Here is a 19,566-nt window from a genome sequence, read left to right as displayed (position 1 = left end):
GGAAGATTGCACGCTGGAGTATCAACGGTGACCTCTTCCTCATGCTGTGAGCTGCCAAAACAATGCATCAAATCGAGCCAGTCACGAAATGTGCTACCGGGAACATCTTCAGATCTGCTACTTCACAACTAGTTTGTTTTACACCGACCTGTGACGGCAGATATCCTCGAAATCCAATCTTGCAAAATCGAGTGTTTCTCAAGGTTTGGTGAGCGTAGGAGAAGTCGTGCATAATATTCATGAGCACTATCTTCACAACAACGACAAATTTCGCTCACGAGCCGAACAACCAGCCCTGGCTATGGTCCCAACGAGCATCAACTATCGACTGTATGCAAAACGCGCAGCACGATCCGCTCCGACCTCAAAAACGTGTCGCCTACGATGTCCGCTCTTTGCATCATTCTCCGCCTGGTAAGACCTAGCACAGTGACTTATTTGCCACGCTAGGTGTGAGCTCTTCTCGACCGCACCGCATGCCTCTGCCGTTCGGGATTTCTGTAACTCGTATGCATATGAGAAATTACGTTGGAGCGGAAGGCTTCTCCGAAAGAAAGGTTCTGGAAGCTCGTTCCAAATTTACTACTTTCGGCATTACGCCGACGGTAAGCTCCACATATCTTTTAAAGCTAATTTTCTTACACAGCTCTTACAACCATCGTGCCCCGGGTATTGAGTAGATATCTGGGGCGCTGCTTATGGCAAGGTTTCCACGATCATGTAGCACATACTTCGCTCGCGGGCTGTAACACGAGCTCGGTCAGATCACAATCGGAAGATCTCTTTAATTTCATACGAAAGCAGCACGCATAAGCACCATTCAGCTCGAACTGACAGCTGAAGTATACCTTTCCAACGGCAAGATGGACAGGACACCATTCGCTCAGCACGTTGACATCGCCACGTTTGTGCAACTACGATCATTTGGAGTCAAGCTGGGCCTCGAGGACTATATTGTCCTGCTGCTGTTGCTTATCGGTGCCGTGGGCTACGTGACCCACGGTAGAATCTGGGCAAAATCAGATCCCTACCTCTACAAACTTTATGAGCGACCGCAGGAACTGTTCGGCACTATCACTAGGGACGATAGGAATAGAGACATCGCGCAACGACTATCGCAGGAAAACAAGGATGCTGTCATTTTCTGGGGATCTCAGTCGGGAACTGCCGAAGGGTTCGCTAACCGCCTTGCCCGAGACTGCAATCGACGTTTCGGGATGAATGTCATTGTGGCCGACCTATCTGATTACGATCCGGATACTATTGCTCAGATCACTGATGACAAGATCGTCATGTTCTTGCTGTCAACCTACGGCGAGGGGGATCCCAGTGATAACGCGACAGAATTCCTGGATTGGATTCGAAAGAGGTCTGAGCCGGTTCCTCACATTCGCTACGCAGCTTTTGGCTTAGGAAACAGCACCTACGTCTACTACAACAAAGTTGTTGAGGATGTGGTGCAATGTCTCGACAGGCTTTTCGCTACGCCGCTGTTGCCTGTTGGGAAAGCAGATGATGCCAATAGTGGTACCGAGGAGGACTTTGTATGTTGGAGAGACGACTTGTTTTCTATGTTCCAGTACAAACTCGGCTTGGAGACACACGTTGCAAGCTACGTGCCCACCATCTCGATCAGTGAGTTGAGTGATTCTGCCCAGTCCAGTCTGCAGAGTGGTGAGCCACTGCCGTTGAGGCTCCCGCGAAAAACAGCTCGAGACTATAGTACCGTTCAGAAGCTCCCAGTGAAGACTGTCAGGGCGCTCACAGGTGCTGGGAGTACTGGAAGGGGCTGCTTGCACCTTGAAATCGACATCCGAGCTCATGCACAGATCAAGTACAAGACCGGAGATCACCTTGCAGTCTGGCCTACCAACTCTTCCGGCGACGTTGAGCGCCTGGTTGCAGTATTGGGCTTGTCTCAGAAAAGAGAAAAGCTTGTATCCGTTGCCGCAGTGAATGCTGAAGATGAGCTTAGGATTCCGAAGCATACTACCATCGCAGCATTGTTCCGACACTATCTCGAGATCTCTGCGCCAGTATCTCGAGACACTATCTCCAATCTCGCTCATCTGGCTCCCACCAATACAATAAAACTCTGCTTGCAAAACCTCAGCACGAAGTCTGCTTACGCCACATTTGTCTCACAACACCACCTTACCTTTGGCCGTTTACTTGAGTACGCACTGCTTCGCGATACAAGCGCCAATTGGCATCAGCTACCGCTTGCCTTCGTCATTGAGTCGCTGCGACCGATGGCACCTAGGTACTACTCAATCTCTAGCTCCTCGATGACGTCTCCCCGCCAGATGTCTATCACGGTCGCAATATCAACAAGCGAGCTCCTCACAAATCCGGCAATATGCATTGCAGGCCTATCTACCTCGTATCTCTCTTCGCTTGATACCAATGAGACCCCATCTATCTACTCACACGTTCGTCGTTCAACGTTCAAGATGCCCTTTCTGCATAAGACTCCCATTGTCCTTGTTGCAGCTGGCACCGGTATCGCGCCTTTCCGTGGCTTTTTGCAAGAACGTGCTCAGATGACTCAGATCAGCAATAAGGAGATCGGCCCAGTTCTACTACTTTTCGGTTGCCGAAGTCCCGATCAAGACTACCTGTACAACACCGAAATCGAAGAGCTACAGAATGGGCCGCTGAAAACCAAGCTCGAGGTTGTATCCGCCTTCTCACGTGTCCCGGGTCAGAAGAAGTGCTTCGTTCAGGATAGACTCGCGGAGCAGGACGTCAAGGAACGCGTCGTGAGGATGCTCTGCGAGCAGGAAGGCAATCTTTACTTCTGTGGAAGTACGATCATGGCCAAAACTGCCGGACGAGCAGTTGTCAATGCAGTAAAGGAGTACCAGCGGATCAATGATGCCGACGCTAAAGCCTGGATGGATAGCATGAAGCGGGGCAGGAGGTGGCAGGAGGATGTCTGGGGCTAGGGCTCAGAAGCATTTGATTTCTGGCAATGGCATAGACACGAATAGATCTTTCTTTCTCGCTAGCATCAGTAAGACTTCTAACATCAGAAATGGCGAGCACGCTTTAGAGGAGCGTTGCGTTGTAGGATGTTCATGCAGTGATATAAATCATCTATTATGCTCCGTACGCTGAAGGAGTCAAATCGCTGGTGTGGATCTTCTGCTGAGTCAGTAGTCGGGTTCAAGCGTACCAAGCTGCATTTCACTCTGTTCCACTCCTAGATATCTCGACTACTTATGGCTTTCGATAACTTTTCTAGTCGTCGATAACGAGACGCAAGCGCTGCATGCCCCAACCTGACCTCTGAGCATGCGCAGAATCGGGTTGATGATCCCGTACTTCGTGGACGAAACTGCCTCCGGTTCCTTCGCAATTATTCCGTTTCCAATTGCGAAAGCCTCGAAGCTCGACTCGGTCGAATGCTTGATACAAGAGCCTCTCAATCTGCTATGAGCTCCACAGCAAACCTAAAACCTGAAACGAGCATTTATCGTGATATTCATTATTGGTGCACGGTCTTGGCATAAGATAAAATTATGGGAAAGTCTTGCGAACAATTGCTGATGGTTCAAGTTAAAGGATATACCGAACTACGGCATGTCAGATAACGCGTTAGACGACGCGTTAAGTGGTAGGCTACTAGCTAGCCTTGTCGGGGAATCAATCCGTATCTTCTTATTGGCCAGTACATGTTCTCTAGGTCTTCGCAGGACTTTCCCATATTTTATCTTATGCCAAGACCGTGCACCAATAATGAATATCACGATAGATGGACGATTTGAAGCGGTCAGATCCCTCCGGTCCCCTCTAGTCCTAGAAAAGCCTGGCGCTGTTCTCGTTCCAACATTCTACACAAAACGGAGCTTGAAGCTACGAGAAAGATGAGCAGGGAACATTTCGGTTCATACAAGCAGTGTCGCGAGCATCTTTCGAGATGTGCTCCTACTCCTGTGAGGTGAACGGCTAGCTCCTGAGTATCTCCCTGAAGGAGCCCTGTGTATCTTGTACTTGTACAGGCGTGGTATAGCCCAAGGAGAACCTCAACGCAGAACGGTAAGGGTATGTACAGGTCTGCAGAATCTAGTGAAGATGCTTGATATACGGCTACTCCATCAAGTCGATGTCCCCTTCAAGCGTCGGTTCTAGGCCTACAAATGGCCTGGCCTCGAGGTTCATCCTCGTGCTATTGTCGGTACCTGCATCCTCAAAGAACACCATTGCTCAGCGCTTCGTCGTTCTGTTGCGCACACCCCGACATCAAATGGGTGCTGGATACCTGACGGCCCAGTTTCGCCGTATGCTCTACGAGGGTGCTTTGTGTCTCTGGGCACGGTATAGTAACTCTTCTTCCTCCTCTTATACTGATAGCACGTCTTGCATCTGCATCTTGACCTCATTATGTTCTTGTCAGGCCTTGGCATAGTGTTACGTGCAAGCGACCCATTTTCATGGCAGCACTGATAGCTCAGCTCGGTCACTATATGTTTTCTACGAGGTTTGTGACTGATAGGTTCCCATATCCATTCGAATCGGTGCCGACACATGGCCACCTCTCGTATATTACAGCTTCGGCATGTGTTCTATCAGCAAGACTCTTCAGACCGCAATGCATTCACGGTGTGCACACAAGGCTCAACATTCATATGATGCTCTTTCCCGACCCTCTCGCTACCCACGTTTTCAATTGCTACACGGCCTCGTACAGCAGATCTACCAGGCCACACGTGCTCCAGCAGTTCAGATGACGCTTTGTTGAGAGTGCTCTCCTAGCGAATAGTGAATCGAGACAGCTGACAAGCATGCGGCTAAGTCCGTGTTCGCGGCGAAATGCTGCATCGACGAGACGCAAAGATGAAAGATTCGGAGAAAGAATGCCTGGTCGGGCCCAGGGCTATGTGCTTCTCCAGCTGACGGGAAGTTAGCTTTCCGAGTTGCTTTCCAGAACAAGAATGGCTACGGGCTTGGCAACAATTCTCAGACATGCTCGCATAGTTTCTTCCTTTTCTAGACACGCAGCGAATTACCGGCGAATGAAGTGCAAAAGTTTCTTTGCAGATCTGGGCATGCATGCGGACCGTTTTGCAAGCATGAAAGCCCGATCTAGTCGGGTATGATACAGAGTGTTGCGGAACTGCCAGTGGTGCTCCTACCCTGGACAAATGCTAAGACTCTACCACTGCAGCATGGATATAACGACTTCAGGTCATGGCTTCACGAAAGTCTCAACATTCTAGCCTTGTCGCTCCCGGTTACCACACTCCGGTTCTGGTCTCGTCTTCGACTTCATCAATATCGGCGTCATGTTGTCCCTATGGATGTTATGGGCCTCTGTGGCAGCGGTCACTGTTTTCGCGTCCCTATCGTGGCGACTCTTCAGCTATTTTCGCGACCCTAAGCAATTGAGGAGGTTTACAAATATGTCACTCTTCTCAGGACTGACCAATATACCGTTCATCATGGTCGCTCATAGCGGCCAGAGATCGGAATATGTGCTCAAGCGTCACAGAGAAACAGGCAAAGGAGTACTCCGGATAGGCCCAAATCACCTGTCGTACTCCGATCCTGAGGCTATCAAATACATTTACGGCCATGGCACGAAGTGCAACAAAGACACTTCATACCTTATTCAAGCAGCCACCCACTTCCATCTCGCTGACGTGGTTGATAAGCCTCATCATGCACAAAAGCGGAAGATCATGGCATCCGCTTATGCAATCAAGAACCTGGAGGAATGGGAGTATAAGGTGGCAGACAAGGTGGAGCGACTCATTGCTCAATTCGACAAACGCTGCACTGCACCACTTCCGAAAGACCAGAGGCTGCCCGATCCTCGGGATCTAATAGTTGACTATCGAATGTGGACCAACTTCTTCACAATAGAAGCAATTGCAGACATTGGTATGTCAGAAAAGCTTGGGTTCCTGGACCGAGGAGACGATATGTGCGACGCCGTCAACACCGACGGTACCACTTTTACAGCCCCATTCCGGGACAGCCTCTACACCACGAACCAAAAGACTTCTCTCATCGTACATTCTTACGACTACTTTAAAATCCTGGATAAGCTCTCATCATATACTGGAGGCATCTACAGACGTGGCGCCAAAGCCGCTAAGAACTGGGAAGGAATCCACCTGAGACGGACACAAAAGCGGCTTGAAGCCTACCAACGCGGTGAGAAGTACGACGACTTCTTCCAAGCCCTCATGGAAGACAAGGCCGGACGACCGAACAACCTCGAATTGGGCGAAATCGATGCGGAAATGAACATTATGCTCAATGCTGGCAGCACGACTACCGCCATCGCCATCGCAAACGTGATGCTCCATCTCCTGAAGCACCCAGACATCCTCGCCAAATTACGTGACGAAGTTGATCGGGCTCTTGACCCGGAAGAGGTCATTGCACCGTATGACAGCGTCAAGAATCTACCATACCTCCGAGCATGCCTCGACGAGTCTCTACGGATCGTTTCACCAACTACGCAGAACCTCGGCCGTGTCACACCCCCGGAAGGACTGCAGCTTATGGACCAATTTATCGCCGGTGGCGTCTCTGTCAGCATGTCTGCGCTAGTGGTACACAACGACCTCAATATCTTCCCTGAGCCCCGGAAGTACATCCCGGAGCGATGGTTAGGCGAAGCTGGCAAGAAACTGCAGCCGTATTTCCTGGCTTTCAGTGCTGGTGCCAGGGGATGTATCGGACGGAATATCTCCTATCTCGAGCAGACTGTACTTATTGCCAGTCTGGTGCACCGGTATGAGTTCGCGTTACCGAGTCCGGGGTTTGAGGTTACGAGACTGGAGACTATGAACATGCATGTTGGTCCTATGCCGATGAAGGTCTGGAGGAGGGAGATACCGGGTTTGAATGAAGAGGGGATGTAATGAACTATCTTGGAACACCGGACGAACAATGCACGGACAATGCTCAGAGTCGACCCATAGATACCTACTGATGTTGCATACGATTCATCAGAAGCCTTCTTCTACAGACACATTTTGTGTCCTGTATCTCATCGTTACCCTGCATGTCCGATAATGACCCCTTTTCCAAGTTGTTGTACTAGGCCGGACCTTGTACTACCTGCCTGTAATGGGTCTCAACAGCTAGGCTCATAGCTCTACCATGTAGCCATTGATAGGCTGCTATGATTTCCTTGACAGTGCTGCTGACGCTGGCCACAAAAGGGTCATAGGCAAGCCCTTAAAAACGGTAAAAATGAATCGTGCTCGTGGGTTGGAGCAAAAATTGAGGAGCACTCTGCGTGGGACTCGAACCCACAGCCTCCAGATGTGACTTCGTTTAGAAGTCTGGCGCGCTACCATTGCCTGCAGAGTCGATTAGAATCTACCTAAAGGATAGCAGAGATAGTACCTACGCCAGCAGAGCGGGGACACTCTTGGAAAGCCGTATTAGGGCTGACCAGTATCTGATAAATCTGTGTGCGGATTTGAGCACTAATTTCAAACAGTATCGCACATAACCAACGTCATCCTTGGCAAGATCCTAGTCAATTCGCCAATGCCGATTCTGGCCGTGATCCCCCAAGCGTGGACCAAGATACAACACTTGCTACCGATAATCGAATGCGATACACGTTCGGCAAATGACACATTGCACTGCAGTCCAGGATATGGGGAATCGGTTCTCACAATCACTCTCTCCGGTGCGATTTGAGGCTTGAGGATGGCAGATATGCTGTGTGACCATTGCAGGGTCGGGCAAGAGACGGAGCCCAGTCCGCAGGATCTCGACAGATGCTTTGTGGTAGAAATGCGTGGAGGAAAGCAAGTCGAAACTGGGGGACTGCTGCTCAGCTGGCAGTCAAGATTCAGATGTTGTCGCTGGCTGAGGATATGAAGCGATCTGGGGGTCCTCCCGGATATACGAACACGCCAAGTGCTTGTCGCATTCTCTGGCGTCGGATGCCGTCGAAGAGATCGAATTCATCGAACTCCAGGGAGCTGAAGGATGCCGAATGCACATTCATCTGTGAGTTCGCCATGCAGAAGGTATGAGCCTCGAGAAACGACTGCTGGACAGCATCAAGTGCCCCGTATGACGTTTATCGAGGCGGTCGTCATGCTGCAGGTGCTGCACGCGAGGATAAATAGCTGGGTATATCGACTTACAGCTAGATATGAGACTTATACCGTATGGTATAGTGCAATGCCAGGTCATGTGAACCGGTTTTGCTATACGAGCAGAAGGTGTGAGCTGCGTAAAGCGGACAAGTCGTATAGTGGAGTGATGAACCGAGCAAGGTATAGCTGCCTCAAAGCCGATGGTTGAGCAGAAGGAACAACAGTGCTATGCGAGGAGTGCGAGGAGCGTGCCAGGATGCTAGCATTGGTTGCATATCCTTGCCCCCGTTTTGATGAACCAGGCCATGGTGACACGAGTCAATCGTAAGCCGAGGATAGGAAGCCGGCTCAGAGGCTGAGGAGCGCCTTCGAGCAGAAAATCAAGCTGGTTGATTAGCTCCCCGAGCTGTACTCAGGAGCGCCCCACCCTCTCCTAAAGTGCAGAACCCGAATCATTACCAAGACCAACACGGAGGGAGACTCCTCACTGACGAAAAGCTCTTGTGTTGTTCAGTCTTATGTCTGACACACCAGTCTGTTCCGGCAGAGTCGGTTCTCCGCCAGAAGAGGGCTTCGGGGGCGATACTCCGGGGCGCTTAGATTCGACACGCGACGCGTCCCACTTATCGGCACGTGCTGATAAGAACCGGAGGACTTTCCACGGATGCATCTTTCAGCGCAAAGTAGCTGTTTCCTTCGGCTGCATATATAACTAAATTGATTCGAGCGTTGTAGCGTCTGTCCTTTCGTTTTCTTCAAATCTTGTACAATGTCTTGGTTCACTTCCTTATTTTCAGGCTTGAGATTCCCACCTCCAGCGGACTCGATCCGACCACATGAAAAGCGTCTCCTTGAAGAGCCATCACCATCCACGAAAGCCGTGGAACCAATCACTTCTGACGACACGGTCTCAGCATCAGAATATGCGAAAATCCAAGAACAAGGCCGCAGGCGCAATAAACTCATCTTCGCAGCTGGTGTCGCATTCTTTGGCCTCTCGGTGATAGCCACAAGACGATCACTCAACAGGCGGAGGTTAGCATCGAAAGCTGCATTTTACAGTGATGCGCCTGCGCACAATGTTGAACAGTCGAAAAACGTCAACGGCGCATTCGAGGCTGTCGAGGCACTGAACATTGCAACGATCAACGTCTTGAGTGTTGCGATGATGGCAACCGGAGGAACGTTGTGGTACATGGATCTGAACAGCCTGGCCGATGCGCGGAAGATGATAAGAGGAGGTCTGGGTGTTGACGGAAAGGGAAAAACAGAGCAGGAGGCAGATGAAGAGATCGAGGAGGTCATTGCTTCGATATTGGCGAGGAAAGATGCGAAAGACGGCAGAAAATGAGCAGGGCATGGTTGATTGTCGTGCTTCTTCATGTCACAGAGGACGGTACGCACGGCAAGGAGATTGATTGAGCGGAACCGAGACATGGATCAACGGGGACTCGTGTCTGGTTGTATTCCGCGAGGTCGCTGGTGGCTCAAACAGCTACATGAAACAAGCAAAGGTCGACAAAAGATCTCATTACGACTATACAGAACAACAGCACAACCCTGCTATGTGCGTATGCCCTCAAAACTGCTGTTCCAGGCGAAAGCCCTGCAGCTGGACTCTGTTCATGCCAGGACGGTCGCGTCACCTTAGCAATAAAAGCCAACACTACCACCGCCGTCACAACGGACCTCGACCGCCTTGTTCAAATCTGGATCATCAACTCCTCTCCAAGCGTACACCTCATAATTGCCTCTCTTGTCATATTCCAGGCCAAAGCCTGAGACTCTTGCACTACCACCACCGCCACAACTGGCATGGACAAGCCCCATCCACTCTCTCGGATAGTGAGCGTTCACACTTCCAGAGTTTATGACCCTGTGGGAGGCGCGACACGCGCTTACGATAGCGCCGTTTGAGGTATCAGTAAAACCAGTGCTGATATTGATATTTGTCGAGCCTGACCCGGACTGTGTACTGATACTACTGCTGAGATCTCTTGTGCTCGCAAGCTGAGCGTTACGCGAATCTTCCATTTCGAGCTTGGACATCTGCCGACCTCCAGCACCGGAACCAGAGGTCACAAGGCGGAGATTGATGCTGCCTGACGAGGTGTTGATCCTGGTGTCGGATCCGGCTGTTAGTACGAGATGTGCCATGACACTTCCACTTGATGTCTCAATTGTGGCGTGGATGACCCTAGCCGTGAATTGTTCCTCGGCGTCTTCCGCGGCGGACAATTGCTGGACTTGCTGCTCATGAGGTGCTTGACCAGCTTGCTTCCTCGGATCATCAGTATATGGCATTGGAGGTGCTTCTACCTCGGCCGGACGTGCCCTCCACCCAAAGATGGAGGATAGAAGCCCCGGTCCACGCTCCTGCCTGTTGCTAGTCCGCAAATTGCGGCGCGAACGTGCATTGTCGCATTGCTTGTCGTCCACATGAATGCTTCCGCTGTTGGATTTCAGCTTGAGGATAGCTGGGTTGGGACCTGGCTTAACGTCGAGGTTGATGGAAATACTCCCAGAAGTCGTGCTTAGGTCGAGACTATCGTGCAAAGTGAATGGGCCGGTGATAGAACTTGATGTTTCATGTCTAGAATATCGTCGATGAGGAATGAATGGTCGCTGCTCCATTGGTTGTGTGGGACCTGACTGGTTTGACTGTGGTTGCGAAGAGGTATCAAGCAGCTCGTGAGGTCGTGGCTGCGATGATTGTTGCGTCGGTCCACGGGATTGCCACGCAGATGCTTGAGGGCCACCAGTCGGGCTTCGCACACCCGACTCGCTTGTAGCTAGCTCATATGTTGGAGGCGCATCGTCCGGTGTAATATAGTCATTCTCACCTACCCCAATCCTGCTAGGCGGTGCCTCGCTGTTACCAGCGACAGAAGAAGCGCTCGGCGTCATGACGGACTCGCCTGGTGTTGTTGGCACGTATCGTTCTGCCCAAGACGATTCTGATGCCAATTGTTGAGCGAGCAGTGCCGGGTCTGCTGGTGTTTTCGATCCAGCTTCCTCTGTAGTCGGCGTCTGTTGCGCGTCGCTAATTGAAGTCTGTCTGAGGTAGTCAGAGACATCCTGATTGCGACGAGATATAGTGTTCTTCGTCATGTTGTTGCGATACTACTCAGAATGGTGCTGCCTGATCACTTACTGTCAGGAAGGTCCGAAAGCATTAGGATGAAGCTTATCGCACGCCTGGTGGGGTGATATCGGTTTCAGGCACCAGGATTTTGGGAAGCGAAGCTTTCGGGTCCATAATAGCCAAGAATGCTGGTCATATCCATGCGGATTATCAAGCTGGTCGCTTACCTCAATACCGGGGGGACGCCAGTACTCGTAAGGAGTAATTATCAGGAGGATACCTATCGACATCGTGAGATCAGAATCGCACGGTTCGCGAGTCTACGAGGCGTTTATTATACTTGAAGCTCATACTTGGGGAGTACACCAGTCCTCGTTACTTGTGCATACATCCGGTGAGCCGGTCACGTTGACATACAGCGCGAAGCTCGCTCAGCTCGATCAGGCTTCCACGATAGCTAGGAGAGCCGACAGCATGCGCTTCAAACCAGGTGTTGCGGCCCACGAATGCTCTCGCTAGTAATTTTCCCCCGACAAAAGTACGTTTCACGGTGTGTGAATGGCAGCAATTTCATCTTCTGGCGAAGCAGCATCAGTGCACAGTGTCTGGACACTGCGGCGACGTTAGTCAACATCAAGGCTGTGAACTCAGAACAGAAAAGAGATAGCATGTTATTGTATTCCTCCTAGGTATCATATCTCGGAGTATTGCTATAATGTGAAGTTGGTATCCAAGCTTTTTGTTCCTCCCAACTGGCTCGTCTCCTAATGATTCGGGATCGCAGACTAAGCAACCAATACTATGGGAGTTCGTCCATGCAACACATGCTTTGCGCCGATGCACAGATTCACTCCGGCTGGAAGGTTAACGTGGTCAAAAGTAGACCCTGGACAACAGGTAGTGTGCTCACGAAAGCACACACGAGTTTCTGTGCTAGGGACGAGGTATAGGTGCCCGCATCGGGCTCCGTCCTGGATTCGGTAATCGTCTGATGTTCGCTCTTTGCGACGGAATCAGAGCATTGACATGTCCAGGTTCCGTCCGGAGGATGATTTAGGCCGAGATAGCAAGCTCTGCACCTATTCAAAGTCGATGCTCGGCGGTGATAATTAGTAGAGCGAGCTGGAAGTATGACCAGAAGGTGCAGACGGACTGACTAGGTTGCTGATATATCGGACTGAGAACAATTCGGCACTTAAAGGAAGAACAAGTTGCAGGCGAGGTGGCCTGGATCCGGGTGTTGCAGTGCCAGATTTGAGGTATCTGTCACCTACTTCACTCACCCAAGCTTCGAAAGCAGGTGTCGTAGACCGGCTCGCTCCTTCTCCTTTTTCTCCGCCACCATATGGGCCACATGCAAGTCGTCCAGCTCGCCAACATTCAGTATCCTGGAATGACGGCGTGCTTCTGGCCGACTATGGGACCGAGTCATATTATTTGTGGGAGTCAGGAGCGATTCTTGATGTATCAGTTCCTGATTGTAAACGATGTTTTGCACAATGTTGCGTAACCATTCGACGTTGGAAATATTGTTAGTGGCAACGATATGCACAACGATGCTGTCTGGGGTGTGCCCAGCGGCCCACAGATCCACCGCATGCCAGTAGAGAGAAAGAGGGACTTCCTCGCCGCATACCCCAATACTGGGAGAATCGTGATGGATTGGTGTATGAACGTGAAGATGCATAGGGGACGGTTGAACTTGTCTTTGAGTGCGCCCGAGTAACCCATAGACTGTGGTCATAGATATAAAGGATGACAGTCAAATTAGTGAGGCGCAGTCAATGATCGATGTGCTTCGAAGGACAAAGGGGGTCCTCCCCAGAAACGTGGGTGGACAATGAAAAGATGCACGCTTCGTTGATCTTTCTGCATAGCGAAGATTCTAGTGCAGGGTCTGTGCCCTATCAGAAAAGCCTGGACTCGGTCACAATGTGCGAAGTGCCTTGATGGCCGGTTCTGGCATAATTCTCACAAGTAGTGTATTAGATATCAATATTTAACAATGGTGTTACAATCTTCGCAGACCTGGTCCACCAACTCCACAACAATGTTGTAAGACAATGTCCCGTTCTGTCCTCCGTACAGATCACACAAGGCACTTCAAATGTGCTAACCAACTGCTTGCTGCCTCAAATTGTCATGACCTTGCTCGTGCTTCAAAGGGGGTGACTCCAAAACACCATGAGGATGTTCTTCGTCGACAAGATAGTGACGAGTTGTGGCTTTGACCATGCTAGTGTCTGGCACAACTGGTGCCATGCTGACTGGCATCTGCCAGCCGGGCGGTGGAAGAACCTCGGTCTTCGTGCCTGTCTGCAGGTCAAGGAAATAATGTCTCGCAGGAAGTACCTCAACAACCCTCACAGGTTGAAGGTACGTGTAGTAGTGGTGAATGTGGATGTCGCGGGTGATAGCTTCTTGCACAATCTCGGTTCTCTCTTTGATGATTGTCTCGTGGACAACTGCAGGTCGTTGTTCCTCCGTAACAGAGGTCTCCTCAGTATCTCGCAGATTGAAGCCAGGAGGAAGGTTCAGGTGGCCCGAATTGACAGCTCTTGCTTTCTCTTTTTCCGCCATGTGCCTATCTCGATCCGTTGACAGATACTCTTGGGCAAGCTGGGCGTCCGAAGCCAAGTGACCGTCATCTCCCAACTTATTGGACGGGAGTCGCGGCAGAGGCTTAGCATTGAGGCCTCCAGGTGCGTGTTCCTCGCTGTACGTGACACCAGTGTTTTCGTTCGTAGCCTGACCCGAAACGCCGTTCAGCGAAAAAGATTCTTCCCGAAACGGAGCCGCCAATCGAGCGCCTGTAGAGGTGGAAGGTTGGCTGCTGGGTTCGTGCCCGTCGATTGCTCTGCTGGACGGACCAGGCTCAAAAGCTTGCTGCAGACCCGTCTCAGCTGGCAGGCCAGCAGAAATCTGCTTGGAGCCAACGCCAGATCGCCTTCGCTGGTCGGAGGCCGACCCGTCGCTCAAAGGCTTTCGTGGAGGGACAACACCACTGCCTTGGGAAGTTGAGTATTGGTGTCGACCGGGAGAACCGGTCACGGCATGCTTCGAGGACTCTCTTCCAGGCACGATATCGCTGATAGCCGCTTGCTGCTCTTCGCGACTTGTGCCCTTCTGATGGAGTCTGCCGGTCATAGGTGACATTCCACTTCTTCCTAACTCTTTTCCATCGCCATGCTGCGTGGGTGCTGCCCCGTGATTGCCCGCGCTCACAACCCTTATGGATTGGTTAGCTGCATTTCTATCGGCGTACGCAGTTTGGTAGGGATCTTGCGCTGCTTCATGCGACCTTGCTCCTCCTGAGGACGTAACATGGAAGGCAGAACTCTCGAGTGAGACGCGGGGGTTCGTCCGGAGACGATCAGGCGTCGACGGTGAGCCTGGTGTTGCCGTGCCAGTCACTCTGGAATCATCGTGATCGTTCCTAGGCGAACTTGTTGCAGAGCTCCCACTGTCTGATCTACGGTGGTGGACTTTCTCCTTGATCCTGCTTACGAGGCCGGCCATTAGCTTAATCGAAGCTCAACTGAAGCTCAATCGCGCTGCTGCCAGCCAGCGTTCATAGGGCCGCAGTACGAGTACATGTTGTACTGCTCGGGTGCACAAAGAATGACACAGAGCATGTCTGGCGTCATCTGCAGCAAACTAAGAATTTCTAAGAATTTCGCCTGCCCTGCCAGTGTGTCGCGCTACGAATCAGCTGATTGGTCGGATTGGTCGTCTACACGTGAACCGGCAAACCCTCAAAACTTTGACGTGTCGAGAGAAAGGAGACGAACAAGCCACAGCACAGCACTCCAGGCGCAGAACCGAATCGCTAGCGATCGAAATGTGGGCGTTCCTGGTCAAACCCTGCATCCAGATGTGCCTGAAGCGGCAACCTTCAGAGTCTGGCCGCTGTGAGATGATGGCAAGCGCCAGAAGCGTTCACGAACGGTCCAAAGATGCATTAGCATTTAGCTTCTTACAGACACGCTAGGTCAGAAATAGTTAGTGGTGTTTTCCACAGCTCACTATTTACGTCAGTCCATTTTGCTTCGACAACAGAAGAGGCAACATTGAACGACGGTATGGCCCATGCACGGCCTGTTTTCTTGCACGGACGAAGTGTGGCTGCGGCTCATCTATCGGATCTTAATTCCTACTATCATGAACCCACTTGAGCTGTTTGTGTTATTTCAACGCGGTAGCGACTGGAGGGACTGCCCCATTTCAGAAGGTCTCACTAAGGAGGAAGATGACGACAAAATAACTTAGTCTCGAAGGTGTGAACACGTTGAGCGATACAAGTGTGACCGAGACGTGAGTTTCCCATGGCTAGGTACATGGGAGTTCAGGAAGCGAGGAATGTTCGGAGGACGGAAGCAGGCAGCGAGCCCTTGGACCGTCGTCCAGAAGGACATCGGGCTGGCCGTGATTCTTGCGAGCTGCCATGAACTATCAACGACAAGCGAAGCAATTTTCCTGTTTGGCGAGATCTGAAGATCGGATAACGCCAATCGATTCGCTTGCAATTCTCCACCGTGGCCCATGATGATGGCAGGCGACCGAAACGTGCCTACCCATTTTATGGAGTACGCCATTCGTGACACTATGGGTAGCTGATCATCGATGACGGTGTGAGCAAAACCAAGTGTTTTGGGTATGATATCACATCCTCACTGGTGTGACTACAGCATCTCAGAGGTACAAAGTGCCCCTCGTCCTCAAGCATTTCTGTCAGATTTACTCTCCATCATCAAACTTTGATATTACTACTATCAACATATTTCACGCATAACCACTACCACCAAATTATTCAATATGGACGCCGCAAGAGCCGCCGTCAACAAGATCACGTCCCGTACTGGGCACAAGACGGACGTTGATGAGTACGTCAACCCAGCTGTCGTGTCGGAGACCATCAAGCCACACAGACATGAAGAGACCCAAGAAGCCATCGACCGAGAGGTTCACCAGGATCACTACCACACTACAGTCCAACCAGTAGCACACAAGGAACGACTACCTGAGCAGCACCGTCACAACATCGTCCCCCAAGTTGAGCGTGAATTCAGACATGACAACGAAGCCGAGACCAAGCAACGAGTCTCTGCCGAGCTTGGCCAGTTCCAGAACACCTCAACCACACATCAGACTAGTTATTCCACTTCTGCCGCTCCAACAGTTGCCGGAGAACATGTTCACCACCATGGTAAGACCCATTACCTTCGGTAATATAGTAACCCTCGCTAACTTCTCACTAGTACACGAGACAGTTCAGCCAGTCATCCACAAGGAGACTCTTCAGCCCGAGGTAGTGCACACCACCGTGCCCATCCACGAGGTTCACCACGGCTCAGCACAGCACCACGGTATGTCGGCTCTGCCGATGAAGTCGCTCGACGAATTCAAACAAGCAGGCGGCATCATTAGTGGTAGCAAGAGCCATACCCACGAGGAGTATGACGGTGCACCAAGACCATACAACGAGAAGTTGTCCACTACCATTGAGAAGGTTCTTCCGGGACACCATGGCTCTCACTCAGGTACCCACACTGGTATGGGTGCTGGTGCTGGCTTGGCTGGTGCTGGTGCCGGAGCCGGTCTCGCCGGTGGCCGCCATAGGTCTGGCAGCTCCAGCAGCTCCAGCAGCGACGAGGAGAAGCGACGTACTCGCGGCACTGGTCTGACTGGCAGCCACTCTGGTCACCACACCGGCGCAAACACTGGCTCCAGCACTCTTGGTTCCATTGGCTCTTCAGATCGACGTCCCGATTCCGGCGTTGGTGGTGTTGGCAACAACACTCAGCAGCACAAGCCAAGCATGATGGATAAGCTCAACCCTCGAGTTGACGCCAACGGTGATGGCAAGCCTGGCTTCATGAAATGAGCACCTTGACACCAGTTACGGCGATATAGTGTATACCTAGCTACGAAGTTATGTACTTAATGTTATGCATTGCATAGGCACATGGTTTTAAATCCTATTGTTCCTTATGAATTGCCTCGTCACACCTCCTGATGATGTATTGTCCCATATTTCTTGTTCCATCGCTTTCGCCTCGAACATTATCTTGAGTCGACATTTGATGTGGCATGTATTCTCGGCGGCTATGTCGTATCTTCCCATGCTTTGGCCAATGTAGACCAGCACGTCATCCAACTCAGACTCACTACAGTTAGCCAAGAACTCCGACTGCTGCAACAGGATTCTGATCCTGGGATTTTACTCTCCTGGAGTGCGCCAGTGCTTCCACCGCGCTGCCGACCACATGGCTACAGACAATAGCGTCCATGGTTGATACAAGAAGATGTAGCTGAATACCACGAGCTCCGGAGTAGACCCAGATAAGGTTATACTACTGTATGTTGGTCGTACTCTCCATATCCCTAGAAAGAACCGGACTTCTCCTAATTCAGCTCAAAAACCAGTTCAAAACTGGTTCAAAACCAGAACTACTCCCAAACAATCCCCCTCAAAGCTTCGCCTGCACCTCACCAAACACATCCCGATCTAGCATCTTCTCCATCAATCGCTTCCACTCAGCCGCCCTCGCCGGATCAATAGCATTCGCATCATACGCAGCCAGAAACCCCAAATGCTCCGGATCCCCAATAGCACCCACCAGGAACTCCCCATCTCGTGGTCTCACAACACTCGCCATACCCTTGAACTCAGCCACCATGTCTTTTCCTTCCGGCAAATCCTCATCCAGATTCACCTTCGGCGGCGTAAGGATCGCACTCACGTCTCCCACAGAGCTAATACCACATGTTGCGAGCGTCGGGCTAGCTCTAGCTGGGTACGCACCTTGCACATTCACGCCGGCTTTCATTCCTTCATCCATCCGCCCCTCCATGCGTTCCAGCGTTGAGCAGAATAACGCAGGGATAAGCTGACTTGGACTCCTCGAGCCGAGGTGGACCTCCTCCTCCACACTCCTCTTCCGCTTCTGGTACTGCCGTAGCTGCCTATGCGCCAACCGTCCAAGCAACCTGAAACGCCCCGCAAAATCGAGATCACGAAGCAGAAAAGGAAGCGTCACACCATCGCTGAAGGCGAGCATACAGCTGTTCTCCTCGCCTGTCGTTGGCTTGCCGGACAGGAAAGGGCGAGGATTGACAGGGAAGGAACCGACGAAGGGCAGACGCGCGGATAGTGCTGTGTCGGGATGTCGCCGTTCTTCGAAATCCATCATTACCATTGCGACTAAGGTAAAGCAGCCGCTGCCGATGCTTATGCCGGCCTCTTTGCAGAGGCGGCGCATGTTTGTTACTGAGCGGCCGTAGAGGTCGGCGGAGATGTTGCCGGCGTTGAGGGGTGGTGTTTGGCTGTAGGAGAGGACTTTGTCGTAGAGTGGTGGGAATGCCTGGGCTTTTGCGAGCGGTTGGTCTCGTGTTAGAGGGTTCTGGAAGGTGGCTGGGGGTGGGATGCGGACGTGTCGGAGGATGCGTGTTAGAAGCCAATGCCAGCGTTCGCGGGCGGGGGTGTAAGAGCGGATTGGATAGAGTGCTTCTTGTGCTGGTGGTAGCCGGTTCATGACGTCCGCTTCGGGGTCAAAGAGGGCATCGAGTTTCGTGGTCAATTCCTTCCGAGTGTGATTCATGATCTGTGCAAAGTGGTTGTTCCACCGGAAAGTGGTTAGGCCATCAGTGATTTGGTGTGCAAGTATTGGTATAAAATGCAGTAACACTGTTGCTCTGTCTGTCCTTGTGAACGGCATGATGTAGAGCTTCGAAAGTGCTTCATTCGAATGGATCGCTCTCGCCGTGTTCATGATATGATGGAAGAACTGCTTCGTGTCAAGGTCTGGATAGTGATCCGCCACAAACACGACTTGTTCACGAGTCTCAGCTATAGCGTCCGATGTCGATTGGGGACAGTCATACACAAAGCATCTGTCAGTCCATCGCCTGGATGGCGCCCCCGAGAGGACCTCATGCTGCTGTATACTCTTAGAGCTGAGCAAGACATGACTGTGCCGCATCACCGTCCATGCTAAAGTGATCCTGTCGCGGAGTTCCTCGTCGTTCAGTGCTGTCCTAACCTCGAGACGAACATTCTGATGCAGGTCAGCTCTGCCACACCACAGCTCGCCGTCACAGTCAAACAAGTTCTCAACGACGCCCTGGTATCGGTAATACGTTCCTTTTTTTCCGCGAGCTTCTTGCCACGCATACCGTTCTGCATTCTGCAGTTCAAGCCAATGAAGTGGCTCTTGGTCTCTGCCTTGTCGGTTCTGAGCTACAATCTTTTGCATCACCGGGCTGGCTTGCCATTTCAATGGCCGACCCATGCCGGAAAGAAGTGTCTCAACACCTTCACTTTTCGTACCAATAAGTATGCAAGTTGCAGAGAACTACATATAGCATCGAACGATGACCGAACTCGCGAGCACTAAATAAAAT

General features: G+C 51.4%; 7 protein-coding genes and 1 non-coding gene across 8 annotated transcripts; 4 read left to right on the top strand and 4 right to left on the bottom strand.

Annotated features, from left to right (window-relative positions):
• Positions 1 to 863: 863 nt before the first annotated feature.
• Positions 864 to 2,948, top strand: PMZ80_008792 (uncharacterized protein; the record flags this gene model as incomplete). The annotated part of the gene is made up of 1 exon (XM_064877190.1): positions 864 to 2,948. The coding sequence occupies one exon, from the start codon at positions 864 to 866 to the stop codon at positions 2,946 to 2,948; it is 2,085 nt and encodes a 694-aa protein (XP_064726692.1).
• A 2,457-nt stretch (positions 2,949 to 5,405) lies between these two features.
• Positions 5,406 to 6,878, top strand: PMZ80_008791 (uncharacterized protein; the record flags this gene model as incomplete). Its single annotated transcript, XM_064877189.1, has 1 exon — positions 5,406 to 6,878. One exon carries the CDS (start codon positions 5,406 to 5,408, stop codon positions 6,876 to 6,878), a length of 1,473 nt encoding a protein of 490 aa, XP_064726691.1.
• Positions 6,879 to 7,250: 372 nt separating this feature from the next.
• Positions 7,251 to 7,331, bottom strand: PMZ80_008790. The gene has a single exon. It is a non-coding gene; the product is annotated as a tRNA-Arg (tRNA).
• A 1,516-nt stretch (positions 7,332 to 8,847) lies between these two features.
• Positions 8,848 to 9,429, top strand: PMZ80_008789 (uncharacterized protein; the record flags this gene model as incomplete). The annotated part of the gene is made up of 1 exon (XM_064877188.1): positions 8,848 to 9,429. The coding sequence occupies one exon, from the start codon at positions 8,848 to 8,850 to the stop codon at positions 9,427 to 9,429; it is 582 nt and encodes a 193-aa protein (XP_064726690.1).
• Positions 9,430 to 9,725: 296 nt separating this feature from the next.
• Positions 9,726 to 11,189, bottom strand: PMZ80_008788 (uncharacterized protein; the record flags this gene model as incomplete). The annotated part of the gene is made up of 1 exon (XM_064877187.1): positions 9,726 to 11,189. One exon carries the CDS (start codon positions 11,187 to 11,189, stop codon positions 9,726 to 9,728), a length of 1,464 nt encoding a protein of 487 aa, XP_064726689.1.
• A 2,086-nt stretch (positions 11,190 to 13,275) lies between these two features.
• Positions 13,276 to 14,682, bottom strand: PMZ80_008787 (uncharacterized protein; the record flags this gene model as incomplete). The annotated part of the gene is made up of 1 exon (XM_064877186.1): positions 13,276 to 14,682. One exon carries the CDS (start codon positions 14,680 to 14,682, stop codon positions 13,276 to 13,278), a length of 1,407 nt encoding a protein of 468 aa, XP_064726688.1.
• Positions 14,683 to 15,978: 1,296 nt separating this feature from the next.
• On the top strand, positions 15,979 to 17,047 carry PMZ80_008786 (uncharacterized protein; the record flags this gene model as incomplete). The annotated part of the gene is made up of 2 exons (XM_064877185.1): positions 15,979 to 16,369; positions 16,422 to 17,047. 2 exons carry the CDS (start codon positions 15,979 to 15,981, stop codon positions 17,045 to 17,047), a joined length of 1,017 nt encoding a protein of 338 aa, XP_064726687.1.
• A 586-nt stretch (positions 17,048 to 17,633) lies between these two features.
• PMZ80_008785 (uncharacterized protein) lies at positions 17,634 to 19,454 on the bottom strand (the record flags this gene model as incomplete). The annotated part of the gene is made up of 1 exon (XM_064877184.1): positions 17,634 to 19,454. One exon carries the CDS (start codon positions 19,452 to 19,454, stop codon positions 17,634 to 17,636), a length of 1,821 nt encoding a protein of 606 aa, XP_064726686.1.
• Between the last annotated feature and the right edge of the window lie 112 nt (positions 19,455 to 19,566).

The sequence above is a fragment of the Knufia obscura genome, assembly GCF_036327395.1.
Source record: "Knufia obscura strain CCFEE 5817 isolate CBS 148926 chromosome Unknown scaffold_12, whole genome shotgun sequence".
NCBI classification, from domain to species: domain Eukaryota; kingdom Fungi; phylum Ascomycota; class Eurotiomycetes; order Chaetothyriales; family Trichomeriaceae; genus Knufia; species Knufia obscura.
This window is presented reverse-complemented; position numbering and strand designations above follow the sequence as displayed.